Genomic DNA, 13,132 nt, shown 5'->3' on the forward strand with positions numbered 1-13,132 from the left:
ATTTATTTATTTGACAGAGATCACAAGTAGGCAGAGAGAGAGAAGGGGAAGCAGGATTGCTGCTGAACAGAGAGCCTGATGTGGGGCTCGATCCCAGGACCCTGGGATCATGACCTGAGCCAAAGACAGAGGATTAACCCACTGAGCCACCTAGGCACTCCCAGACCTAATTTTTAAAGTAGGGTCCTGGGTGTGCCTGTCTGGCTCAGTCAGTTAAGCATCTGCCTTCGGCTTTGGTCTTGATCCCAGGGTTCTAGGACTGAGCCCCACATCGGGATCCCTGCTCAGTGGAGAGCATGCTTCTCCCTCTCCGTTTCCCCTGCTTATGCCCTCTCTCTCTGTGTGTGTCAAATAAATAAATAAAATCTTTAAAAAATAATAAAGTGAGTTCCTAATCCCCAGTACTGATTCGTGTGCTAATTACAAAGCTGAGCTAATTCCAGTGAACACCGGAGGCTGGACTTGGGTTGGTGGGTATTAGTTGAGGATAAAGAGACCCCACCTTCATCCATCACTGCTCAAACAACCCCCAATTTGAAAGGCGCCTGAATTTATTTATAAACTCTTTTTCTGACAGAGTGACATCATTGATTTGAATGTCCATGTGCACGCATGTGTGCATGCACGTGTGTGTGTGCCCATCCCTTGTAGGTGTTTGATAGGCTTTCTGAATATTTTTCTCATGTACATGTGTGAGAATGTAGCTCACCAAGCATGCAAGAAAGAATCTGAGCAGAGTATGTTTCTGCACGTATGATTTCTCACATGTCTGAGTGTGAGTCTGTGCGTGTGTGTATTGGAGGTGTGTGACTAAATGTGCACTTGTGTATGTCCCCTGTTTTTGAACATGAAACCAGGTGTACATGCGTTCCATGTGCCTGCTGTGTCTGTGTTTGGTGAGCCTCTGAGTACGTGACGTGCATTTAGGAATATGGATGTGTCTGCCATGTGTATTTGTATGTTTTGGCAGATTCTGTGTATGTATATGAGCAGTCCCCTTCCCCCCAAGAACCCTTCAGCTCTCACGCAGTTTAACCTCATTCTTCCTGCTGGGGCTCTTTCTGCTCCTTTTGTCCCCTTCTCCAGATGTTGTAATTAAGTAAATGCGGCTATTAAGCAGAGCACCCCAAACCACCATCCCACCAGGATCCCCTTGCAGGAGCTGATGAAGGATTACAGCACATACAGACACATGCACGGGACTATCCAGGTACTGCAGGGACCCCCCAGACTGCACATGCTATAGCATGAGGACAAACAATGCAGAGGGCCCCTTTGCCTACCTGCTTTGTTGGTACTCATCCTTCAGGTCTCAGCAGGGGTTGGGAGAGCCTAAAAGGTTAGACTCTGCCTCTGGGATCCCCTCTGCTTCCTCTATCAGAGCCCTGACCACTCTGGCCTGTGGTTTGCCATCAAAGCCCTTAATTATTTTCCCCTGTGTGTCTCCTATCACACCCCTCTTGGCCACTGTGGTCTGGGTCTCAGTCATTACAGTCCTAGTCTGTGCAGCCCAAGTTTCTCCCAGCCCAGCCCTGATCACTCTGGGCTGTCTGGAGGAGTGTCTTTTTCGCTTTTGAAATTTGAGCTCAGTGAAAGCAGGACCTGACACTGCCTTGGTCACACGTCTGCTGCAGTGTCATTTAGCACAAAACCATAGCCAGATACCTACAGTAAATGTCGAACTAGCATCTTTGCCTCTGACCCTCTCTGTTTCAGGGCCCTGCTTTATATCTCTAAGTATGTTGGTTTCTCTAGCACACACTTAGAATTCTAAATCCCCTCAATCCACCAGCTTTCAGCACAGCTGTAGTGGACAGTTCCCTGCAAGTAAGCAGATGGCCCTTGTTTAGCCCAGTGGTTTTCAAAGTGTGTCCAGGGATCCCCAGACCCACAGCATTGGCAGCCCTTGGGAACTTGTTAGAAATGCAAATGTTTGGGCCTCACCTAGAAGTACTGGATCAGAAACTCTGGGACTGGGGCCTGGAGATCTATTGTTAAGGTGATCCCAACACAACTAAAGTGTGAGGACAACTGGTTTAGTTCATGTAAGGTATCCCTCTCTGCTTCTCTGCCTCAGATCTCAGATGGCTCTCAGTGCCACTCCCTCCCACCAAAGAGATGACCATCACCCAAAGGCATAAGGACTAGGGTATAAATGCAGGAGTAGGGCGAAAACATTTTGCAGGGGGGGAAGAAAGGGGAGGAACCGTAATTCTGATGTGTTCTACAAGGTTCCTTAATGTTCCCAAGCTGAACTGAGCTCCCGTTGCCCAGAAGGGTAATCTGCTCTTTGTCCGCACTGTCTGTTAACTTTCTTCCTCGCCTCTCTCATTCCCTCCCAATCCCTTGCCCGTTTCCTGGGGTCACCCCCAAATCAGTCAGTTCCACTGAATTCTAATCCAAATCTGCTCTTAGACTGTCTCAAAGTATTTCTGTCTATCTCCCCACCTCCAACACTTCTGTAGTGTCTCTGAGACTTCTGCATCCTTTTTCTGAGTGTCTGAGTAACTGGTGTCCACTATGCTGGACGGGAGCTCCGATGAACTTTGCTAATGATCGGAAAGGCGGGCCCTAGAGCTGAGTTAATTTTAGCTGCAATTTTTCAATACACATGAGTGGAAGGAGCCAAAAGTCTGTTCTGAAACCTTCAGCAGAGCTAGGGATGCAAGGCAATGTGCATACATGTCCCTATCCCCAACAAGGGGGCTTTACTCCTCTACTTGGGGTGGGGGGTGGCATTCCTGAGGATGGTATGTGACCATTCAGGTTCCCCCAGGGTTAGGGCCATGACCAAAGGCCAAGACTATGTTCCCTTCAGAGCAGGGGTTCCAAAGATCAGGTCCCCCATGTTATTATCACTAAGTTTTCAGGGGAGGCTTGCAGACTACCACTCACATCCCTCTTCCTGCGATACCATGTGCCAGAAGACCTGTGGAACCCCGCCCCCCCCACACTTTCAGTACCGTCTCACAATGGTCAGGACAGGCAGACCCCACTCCTGGTGAGTCATTTGTTAGTATAATTCTAGGAGAGTCCTCTATGGGGCAGTGGAGCTAGTCAGGGAGAGGGGAAGGGAGTGGACACACTTCTCTGGGTCAACCTGTCCAGCCCCCTGCCTCTGTCCTATTTCCTATCTTGTCCATTCTTCATGGGTTATCTATCCAGTGCGTCTTGAGGTCTAACTATAATTCCAGAGGGTAACAGGGTCTGGAAGCCAAGTTTACCCCTTGCAGCCAGGGCAAGGAGGCTTGGAGGAAGGAGCAGAGTCTCCTCTCTGGTTTGAAATATCAGGCCTGTTGCTGGGCAGGGTCCAAGTAAGGAAACCCCACCTAGGGAAGGACATCCCAGGGAGGTGGTGCAGGAGACAGGGTTGGGGGCCCGAGGCTCTGGAATGGAAGGCATATTCAAAGCCGTGAATTAGAACTGGAAACACACCCTGTTCAGCCTCTGCACCCTCACCCCCCAACCCACCCGTGTCTCTGTCTCTTTGACTTTTTCTGTGTCTCTGTTTTTGTCTATCTCTGTCTTGTCCTTGTCTCTTTCTCTCAGGCTCTCCCACTGTCTCTGTGTATTTCCATCCTTGAATACGTGTGTCTGTCTGTCTCTCTGCCTCTCTCATTCTACTCCTGTCTCTGGATCTAAACCTGCCCATCTTTTGTCTCTCTCTCAATCTGTGTGTCTCTTTGTCTCAGTCTCTGGGTCTCTCTCTGGGCCCCTCCGTATCCAAGGATTTTTTTTCTCGCTCCCAAGCAACGCTAGGGAGACTCCATGGGAGATGGGGCCCGGACGCGCGCCTTTGAAAGATGAGGGCTGCCTACACCTTTAAGCACGGGCACGCGCGGAGCCTGCGCCTTTAAGCGCGGGCGCGCGCGAGGCCCTGGGTTCCCGGCGAGGAGGCCGCGGGAGCGCCCGGACCCGGCCCGCCTGCCCGGCCCCCGCCCGGCCCCCGCCCCGGCCCCGGCGGGGGAGGGGTCTCTGAGCGCGGCCCCTCCCCCCTGCGCCCAAACCTGCGCTGCGGTGTCTCCACCCCGCGTGTCCCCGTCTGTCCGTCCGTCCTCGCCCAGGCCTCGCCCCACCCCGGCCCCAGGGGCTGCCTTGCCACCACCCCCCCACCGCATTCGCTTCCCTCCCTCCGGGCCAGTCCCCGCCGCCAGGGAAGCAAGCTGGGACCAAGCCGCCCCAAACCCAGGGCCAGGACCCCGACATCAGTGGCCTGCACCCCGAGATTGGATCCAGAGATCTGGAAACCTGAGCCCGAAACCTTGATCTGGGGCTGGGACCCCCAAGACCTGGCGCCTGAACACCTACTATCTGGGGCTGGAATCTCAACATCGACTTGGAACCCCAAGACTTGGAATATGGACCTCCAAATTTGGAAACTGAACCTCAAGATTTCTCATCTAAAGCCCCAAATCTGAAACTGAACTCTGAATGCTGTGCCTGGGACCTTGAAATCTGGGACCAAATTCCCATATCTATACTCCAGAACCCCCTATTTGGGACCCAAACCCTGAGATTTAGGCCTCAAATTCCAAGATCTGAACCCTGGCATTCCAAGGGGCCTAAGCCTGTGCTAGAGCCTGAAGTCCTTGCTGAAAACCCGAATGCTGAAATTGAGGGCTAGAGACCTCCAAATCTTTATTTGGCACCCCAGTTCTGAACCCGGCACCCCAGTATTGGATCCCAGGACTGGGCTTGAGACTCAGACCTAAAGTCTCCATTTGGCTGTTTAGCATCCCAAGACCAGAGCTAGGAGCCACTGGCTCTGACCAACCAGAACTGGAGCCTGGGTCTCTAAAATTGGTCCCTAGAGGCCATATATTTAAAGATCTAGGACCCCAGGTATCAAGGTCTAGAGACTCCATGGCCACAGATCTGGGCTGAGACACAACACAGTCCCTCTACAGAGGCCTTGGGAACAGAGAAGGCATGACCAGGTCCCCCCACCAGAGCCCTGACTCCTGACCCCTTGGAGCCTGAGGACTCTGCTCCCTGGGGCGACTTCCAGCTCAGGTAAGGCTACTAGGGGCCGGGGGGTGGGGGGGCGGGGAGGGCTTGCTGGTGGGGAGGGACTTGGGAGGAACTTTGTGGCTGAGGGTAGAGGGAAGTGAGGATTAGGTCCCCCTAGGCACCCTTGGGGTTTCCCCAGGAAACAGATATCCCATCCCCCCTCCTCCAAGGGTTTGCCCCCATCTCCTGCTGGGCCTCATATACTGTCTGGATATTGATTTGACCAGCACTGGCCCTTTCTGACCTCCTCTTCCCCAGTTTATGGCACCTCCAGGTCTCTGATCTCGCACTCTGTTCTCCAATTTCTTCCCACCATCTGTCTCATCTGACCATCTTCAGATGCCTGTCCTGGCCAGCGCTCCTCTCACTGACCATCCCTGTTCCCCACTCCTCACTGTTCATCTTCAACACTTCCATCCACCGCTGCTGTCTCAGGCCACCTGTCTGCTTCTTCACTCACTGACCGTCTTTGGCATCTCTGTCCACCATGCCTCTCTCTAATCATCTTTCACTTGCTCTCTTGCTCTTGCCCATCCCTGACTCTGAGCCTTGGCCTGTCTCTGACCATCCTTTGCCATTGCTCTCGCCCTCCTCCCACCGCCTGTCCCAACAGCCACTCTGCGACCCTTACTGACCACCTCTCTCCTCTCTCTGTCTCTCTAGAGCACTGGAGTTCTCTCATCATCTCTAGTATCTCTGTCTGCCTTTCCTCTCTCTGATCACCTCTCCTCGCACCCACCATCCTACCAGCTATCCTCATCTCCAGCTGTCTCTGACATGTCTGCCCATTCCTCCTCTATCTGACTGCCTCTCTGGCTCTTGACCATATCTGACCATCTTTTTGACCATGTCTCTTAGATCTCTTAGAGCACCCTGACCATGTCCCCTCCTTTGTCCACCTCTGTTCTCCTTGGCCATCTCTAACCACCTCCCTTCTATGGTCATGTTTGACTACTTCTAGTCATTCCCACCACCTTGACCGCCTCTTCTCTCTGGCTGTCTTTGACCATGTCTTTGACCATGTTTTAAGCCCTCTGGCTTCCCTTCTATCCACTCTGATCAACCCTCTTATTCTCTGTCTCTGACCATCTCTAATTACCTCCCCTTCCTCTGACTGTCTTTGTTTGTGTCTGCTCCCTCTGACCCTCCATGACATGTCCCTCTGAGTCTTTGACCATCTCCTTTGGCTTTTGATGGGTCTGACCGTCACTCCTGCTCCTCTGCCTGACACTCTTTGACCCAACTGTTTGGTTTCCAGCCCACTGTGACCTTCTCTAGGGTCTTGAACCATCCCAATGGCTTCTGGCACCCCTCTTCTGGCCTCAGTCTGCCCTAATGCCTCCCTTCTCCCCTGTAGGCCACCCCTGCCCGCAATGGCCGTCCTCCCACTGCTCCTCTGCCTGCTGCCGCTGGCCCCTGCCTCGTCTCCATCGCAGCCAGCCACATCCAGCCCGTGTCCCCGCCGCTGCCGCTGCCAGACGCAGTCCTTGCCCCTCAGTGTGCTGTGCCCGGGGGCAGGCCTTCTGTTCGTGCCCCCCTCGCTGGACCGCCGGGCCGCCGAGCTGCGCCTGGCGGACAACTTCATTGCGGCCGTGCGCCGCCGCGACCTGGCCAACATGACCGGCCTGCTGCATCTGAGCTTGTCTCGGAACACCATCCGCCACGTGGCCGTGGGTGCCTTCGCGGACCTGCGTGCCCTGCGGGCCCTGCACCTGGACGGAAACCGGCTGACCTCGCTGGGCGAGGGTCAGCTGCGCGGCCTGGTCAATTTGCGCCATCTCATCCTCAGCAACAACCAGCTGGCGGCCCTGGCGGCCGGTGCCCTGGACGACTGCGCCGAGACACTGGAGGACCTGGATCTCTCCTACAACAACCTGGAGCAGCTGCCCTGGGAGGCCTTGGGTCGCCTGGGCAACGTCAACACGTTGGGCCTCGACCACAATCTGCTGGCGTCTGTGCCTGCCGGCGCCTTCTCCCGCCTGCACAAGCTGGCGCGGCTAGACATGACCTCCAATCGCCTGACCACCATCCCACCCGACCCGCTCTTCTCCCGCCTGCCGCTGCTGGCCAGGCCCCGCGGCTCCCCCGCCTCCGCCCTGGTGTTGGCCTTCGGCGGAAACCCGCTGCACTGCAACTGCGAGCTGGTGTGGCTGCGGCGCCTGGCCCGGGAGGACGACCTGGAGGCCTGCGCCTCCCCGCCTGCACTGGGTGGCCGCTACTTCTGGGCTGTGGGTGAGGAGGAATTCGTGTGTGAGCCCCCCGTGGTGACTCACCGCTCGCCACCCCTGGCGGTGCCTGCAGGCCGACCAGCTGCTCTGCGCTGCCGGGCAGTGGGGGACCCCGAGCCCCGCGTGCGCTGGGTGTCACCCCAGGGCCGACTGGTGGGCAACTCGAGCCGTGCCCGTGCCTTCCCTAATGGGACCTTGGAGCTACTGGTCACCGAGCCAGGCGACGGGGGTATTTTCACTTGCATTGCAGCTAATGCAGCCGGTGAGGCCACTGCCGCTGTTGAGCTGACCGTGGGTCCCCCACCACCTCCCCAGCTAGCCAACAGCACCAGCTGTGACCCCCCGCGGGACGGGGATCCTGATGCCCTCACCCCGCCCTCTGCCGCCTCCGCCTCTGCCAAGGCAGCTGACCCTGGGCCCCCTACCGACCGCGGGGTCCAGGTGACTGAGCATGGGGCCACAGCCGCTCTTGTCCAGTGGCCGGACCAGCGGCCCATCCCAGGCATCCGCATGTACCAGATCCAGTACAACAGCTCAGCCGACGACATCCTCGTCTACAGGTGCACAGCCCGGCAGTGGGCAGCGTGGGTGGCAGAAGGAGGTGGGGGGAGGGTTGGAGATACATCTGTTGACACCCCAGGCTGCAATGCAGCTGAGAAATGAGGCTGAAATGATTACAAAGGAAATCAGACAGCGAAGTGAAAGAAATTAGGCAGAGAAGGTAAAAGAAATCTGGCATAAAAAGAAACAAGGCAGATAAAAAGAAACAAGGCAGCAAAAGTCAATGGTAACAGATACAAAAAAGAAATCAGGCAGCAAGAGTAAAAAGTAATCAGGTCAGAAGAATAGAAAGTTAATTGTGGGGAGGGGGACAAGGTTGGAGAGGTACAAACAAATTGCATAAAAAGGTAAAGAGGAACTGGGTGTTTCCAGAGGACAGGACTAGATAGAAGCCAAGTTGTAAGAAGAAAAGGAGATCAAATAAGAAAGTACAGATTCATGTGGAAAACAAGATGAGGGAGGCAGCAGAACAGCAATCAGGGTTTGGGTCTGTGCAGTATGAACTGCTCCAGATGTTAGAGTTCCAATACAGTGACATCTCCATTTTTTATTTTCTAAATCAAATTCAACCTAGTTCATACTCCACCTGCTAGGTAAAAGGGCACGTTCAATTTGCCCAGTGTTGAGGACTCCCTTCTCCATGGAATTGTGGCAAGCAATAGAAAAAACTCGGGGGCTTATGCGTAGGTGGATCAGGGCATCTCCTGCCCCGGAGCTGGAGAGCATTTGGAACATCTGCTGTGGCCGGCCCCATGTGGTCAGGAATGGTCGCTCTAACCTAGTTGCTGCTGGCACTTCTCACCCTTATACCCTTGCATGGCTGGCTGTGGGTGGTTTCCTCTTCTCACTGCCAGGCTGGGCAATGGGTGCGGTCCCTGAGGCCTGGCTGCAAAGAGCCAGCCTCCCAATGCCTGGGGTGTGCATGTTATAAACCCAGGACCTGGGTCCCCTTTCTTTCCCCAGGGGCCCACATCTCAAGAGGTCGTCATCTGATTTCCTTTACAGCCCTGGAAATCTAGCGAGCTTAATCTGTTCCCTCTCTTGGATGGCCTTACTGCCTGGGTGGGGGGGGGGGTTGGCTCCATGGAGGGCCCACACCTAGAAATCCCACAAATCCTGTCCACCTTGCCACCTTGCCTGGCAGGGGGTGAGACAAATGCTCTCTTAGATAGTCACCCTCTCAGAGACAATCACCTGTAACTCCCTCATTAAAGCAATTTAGGAATAAGACAGATTGTAAAACAAGTTAAATCCCCAACAGGGTGCTCTGCTGCCAAAGGAAGGAAAGTAGAACTGGGTGCTAGGGATAAAAGGAAATGGGAAAGGTAAGGATAAAAACCAGGCAACAGAGATAAAAAGGGAATTGAGAGCCAGAGCTGGAAGAAATAAGGCAACAGGGGGAAAAAGCTGTGATGGCTGAAGTACGTCAGTTTCATGAGAACAGAGAGGGCTCACTGAAAGCAGGGTATACATACAATAATGATAAGAAGGCAGTGGGGCTAGGGGACATTCATTGGCAGGTTAGAAGGCGGGCATCAGCAGTGTGCGAGAATCGGGCGGTTAGATGAGAGAATTCTAGCTGGATGCTGGAGCAACGTGGGGCAGCTTGAAAAGGGAAATCAGGCCCCAGCTGGAGTCGAGGCTGACCAGGGGAATTTGGGGAAACCTGCAAAGTTGAGCAACGGTCTAGAGGGAGACGGAGAGCTGGGATTGGAAAGGAAATTGCATGGTAGGGAAGCTGGGCAGTGAGGCTGCCCTGAACCCACAGAGCAGGGGAGCAGTGGGCAGCGTCCCCAGAGAGAATCTGGGCACTATGGCTAGAGGGAGATTAAACGGGGATTTGAGCGGCAAGCGCCAGGAACCTAAGAGGACCCGTGGGTTATCAGTCAGGAGGCTGACTGGGTATTAGACCGAAGGGAATTTGAGTCATGATGGGAAGGAACTTGGGCTAACAGGGGGCTGGAGGGAATGGGCCAGACAGGAGGGGTTGCGGCACAGTGCAGGGTGGGTGCTGGGCAGCCAGAGCAGAGACCTGACCCCCACCTGCCTGTCCCTCCAGGATGATTCCCGCCGACAGCCGCTCCTTCTTGTTATCGGACCTGGCGTCCGGCCGCACCTACGATCTGTGCGTGCTGGCGGTGTACGAGGACAGCGCCACGGGGTTGACCGCCACGCGGCCGGTGGGCTGCGCCCGCTTCTCCACTGAGCCCGCGCTGCGGCCATGCGGGTCCCCGCACGCACCCTTCCTGGGCGGCACCATGATCATCGCCCTCGGTGGAGTCATCGTGGCCTCGGTACTGGTCTTCATCTTCGTGCTGCTTATGCGCTACAAGGTGCACGGAGGCCAGCCCCCCGGCAAGGCCAAGGCGCCTGCACCTGTCAGCAGCGTTTGTTCGCAGACCAACGGCGCCCTGGGCCCCACACCGGCCCCGCCCGCCCCTGAGCCCGCGGCGCCCAGGGCCCACACCGTGGTCCAGCTGGACTGTGAGCCCTGGAGGCCCAGCCACGAACCCACGGGACCCTAGCCTCACGCCCACCTCTACGGCCCTTCTGGCCCCAAGGGTGGGAGGAGCCAGGCACCCCCTGGGACCTGGCCTCAGACTCACCAAATTGCTCACGGTTTTTAAAACTCTGATGGGGAGGGTGTCGGGGGCACTGGGGCACAACAAGAAAGTCCTATTTTTCTAAGCTGGGGCCTAGGCCCTTGCCCTTGTCTCTGTCTGTGGGGGCTGGGGGGGGGGTTCATGCAGGGGTCTGGAGTTGGGAATGCCTCCTCTGGGGAGAGACGCCCCCCCAACCCCGTTCTGTCTGAGGTTCCTGAATGAGGCTGAGGATGGCCATTCATTCAGTTGACAGAATTCCATGAGGGTACCCCCTGGGCGTGCCCTCTCCTGGGTGACGCTGCCATCAGCCAGGTGGCCCCAAGCCCTGCTCAGACAGTGACAGTTCAGAGTGAGCAGAAATGTGGTGATGAGGGAGACCTAGGAGATTGCAGGAGCCCAGGAAAGGTGCCTGGCTCAACCTAGGGTGTGGTGAGGGAGGCTTCCTGGAGGAAAGACGAGATCTGAGCATGACCTCAGAAGGAGATAATTGGACAAGGAGCAAAGGGAAAGCTGTTGCAGGCAGAGGGCCCAGCACAAGAAAGGACTGAGTAAATGCCAGACACTGGGGAGTACTGTGGTAGAGGTAAGGCAGGAGGGGTGAGCAGGGTACAGGACTTCCAGGCTGAGGAATTCAGACCCTGGCCTGATGGTACTGGGGAGCCATAGAGGATTCTATGCAGGGGGTGGGGGGAGAGGAACAGGGTCAGGAATGGGCTTTAGGAAGCTCTTTCTAGCTGTCATGAAGAGGTGGACCAGAGGAGAAGACTGAAGCTGGGGGTGTGGGGGAAGCCAAGGCAGGGACCCAAGTGGGTAAGGACAAGACTGGACAGGGGTAGGGCTAGGGGAAAGAAGTAAGGGGTAAGTGAGAGAGGAAGCTGAATGGACAGGTTATGGAGCTGAAGGACTGTGGGGGAGGAAAATGTACAAGGTGAGGCCCAGGTCTCTGGCCAAGGGAGGGAGCTACCTGATATAGAACCAGGAAGAAGGTACAGATTTAGGGAATATGCTGAGGCCAGTGGGGGACGGGTGAATGTGGGGGACCCAGAAGATATCCACGGAGTGGTGGCCAGGAGGCCTCAGGGCCCTGGTCTGAGGTTGGAACTGGGGACCGAAAAGAAGGCTATGTTAGCAGAGATGGGGAATGAGGCCAGTGAGGTAATGAGACAGCCTCTGGGACTTTCCATATTTAAGGAACAGGCAAAGAGAAACCTGGCAAAGACTACTAAATAGGAAAAGTAGATGGAGGGACAGAGTGACGCAAACCAGACAAGTCAGACACAAGTGACTATTGTGTTTAGTAATGTCAGGCCATGGTGACCTCAGTAGAATGGTGTTAGGGGATTGGTTGGGCAGGGGCCAGATTCTGCTGATTTGAGGGTAGGAAGTCAGAAAGTATAGTTAGGGAACGTAGTCCCTGTGATTCTGTGGACCTAGGGCCTGGATCATCTGGCCTGTGTCTCTGCAAGGCTGGTTCTCACTCTGTCTTGGACTGCCTTAGGCTCCCTCGGACACAAGCCTAGAGGTTTGGAAGACCAAACCCTGAGTCTTGTAACACCGCACCTCACTGGAGATCCAGGAATGTGATAGGCAGTAAGAGGAACAGGCCCTAGTCTTCCTTTGGAGGTGGGTCCAAAGGCAGAGAAAATAGGGGTGGGGAGATGGATTTAAGTCCTGCAAGTGTTCTCTGGAATGATGCTGGTGTGAGGGGCATGGTGAAGAGACCCCAAGACTGGACTGACCATTCTCATGACCTGGTGCACGTGACCTTGTCCTCATGGGATAACATCCTAGATTCTGTAATGGTTTTCTTGGTGGGTGTAGGCTTTGAAAAATGAGCTTCCACCAGCCATGAGAACAATCTGAGTCCCAGGGACCTGGTCTAACTCCCGAGTCCTCCATAAGGATAATGAGGTCCTTCTCGTTTGTGGCCCTTGGTGGCTGAGGTCAGGTGAAGCCTTCAGGGTGAGTGAGGTGTGATGGCCAAGGGGGTTTGGGAGTGTGAAGATTTGAGATCTAGTGCCAACCGCAAAATACCAGTTGCTGCCACGAGGGGGAGCCAGAGGGCATCATGCCTCAACCCTCACTTTTAAATTTGAACAATTTATTGTGTGCCTACTTGTGCAGCATGCTGGGAATTCAAGACTGAGCAAACACAGGCACAGGGCGTGCCCTCACATATCTCACCATTTGGTGGGGAAACAAATGTTAAATAATCACACAGTCCAGTGTAAATCATCTGTGGTGACCGTGGTTGGGGGGAGGGAGGAGCGGCATGAAGGAGAGATCCACGGAACTGTGAACCAGGAGACCCGACCCAGGAATTGAGGTTGAGAGAGGCTTCCTAGAAGAAATGACTACTCAGCTGAGATCTGAAGGATGCTCAGATTGGAGTTCACTGCACCGGAGGTGGAAAGGGGATCCGACGCAAATAGTACAGCGTGTGCCCAAGTGTAGGGGCTGGGGGGCGGGGTGGGGTGAGGGAAGGGGATAGGTGATGCAGGACCCTGTAAGCTGCCGGGAAGAGTCTGGGTTTTATTAGAAGTGGCATGAGAAGCCATTGGAGGTTTTGAACAGGGTGGAGAGTAGAGCTCCCTGCTCTTGAGGAAGCTCTAGGGTCAGGTCTGTTTGCATGTGCAGGGACAGAAGCGAAGAAAGGAGACCAGGGAAGGGACTACTGCAGTAGTCCAGGCAGAATGCTGACCCAGATGAGGTTGGGGCCTGAAGTGGATG

The 13,132-nt window shown here is 55.0% G+C and overlaps 1 protein-coding gene across 1 annotated transcript; it reads left to right on the forward strand.

The window, feature by feature from the left end:
* The first annotated feature begins 3,969 nt into the window (after nucleotides 1-3,969).
* On the forward strand, nucleotides 3,970-10,457 carry LRFN3 (leucine rich repeat and fibronectin type III domain containing 3). Its single transcript, XM_044256370.1, has 3 exons — nucleotides 3,970-5,013; nucleotides 6,368-7,798; nucleotides 9,859-10,457. The coding sequence occupies exons 2-3, from the start codon at nucleotides 6,384-6,386 to the stop codon at nucleotides 10,322-10,324; spliced, it is 1,881 nt and encodes a 626-aa protein (XP_044112305.1). The 5' UTR covers nucleotides 3,970-5,013; nucleotides 6,368-6,383; the 3' UTR covers nucleotides 10,325-10,457.
* The last annotated feature ends 2,675 nt before the right edge of the window (nucleotides 10,458-13,132 follow it).

The sequence above is a fragment of the Neovison vison genome, chromosome 7, assembly GCF_020171115.1.
Source record: "Neovison vison isolate M4711 chromosome 7, ASM_NN_V1, whole genome shotgun sequence".
In the NCBI taxonomy this organism is placed as follows: Eukaryota; Metazoa; Chordata; class Mammalia; order Carnivora; family Mustelidae; genus Neogale; species Neogale vison.

Coding starts and splice junctions, on each gene's coding strand:
- LRFN3 (XM_044256370.1), top strand. CDS start 6,384: ATGGCCGTCCTCCCACTGCTCCTCTGCCTGCTGCCGCTGGCCCCTGCC. Junction 7,799..9,858: donor GACGACATCCTCGTCTACAG/GTGCACAGCCCG, acceptor CTGTCCCTCCAG/GATGATTCCCGCCGACAGCC.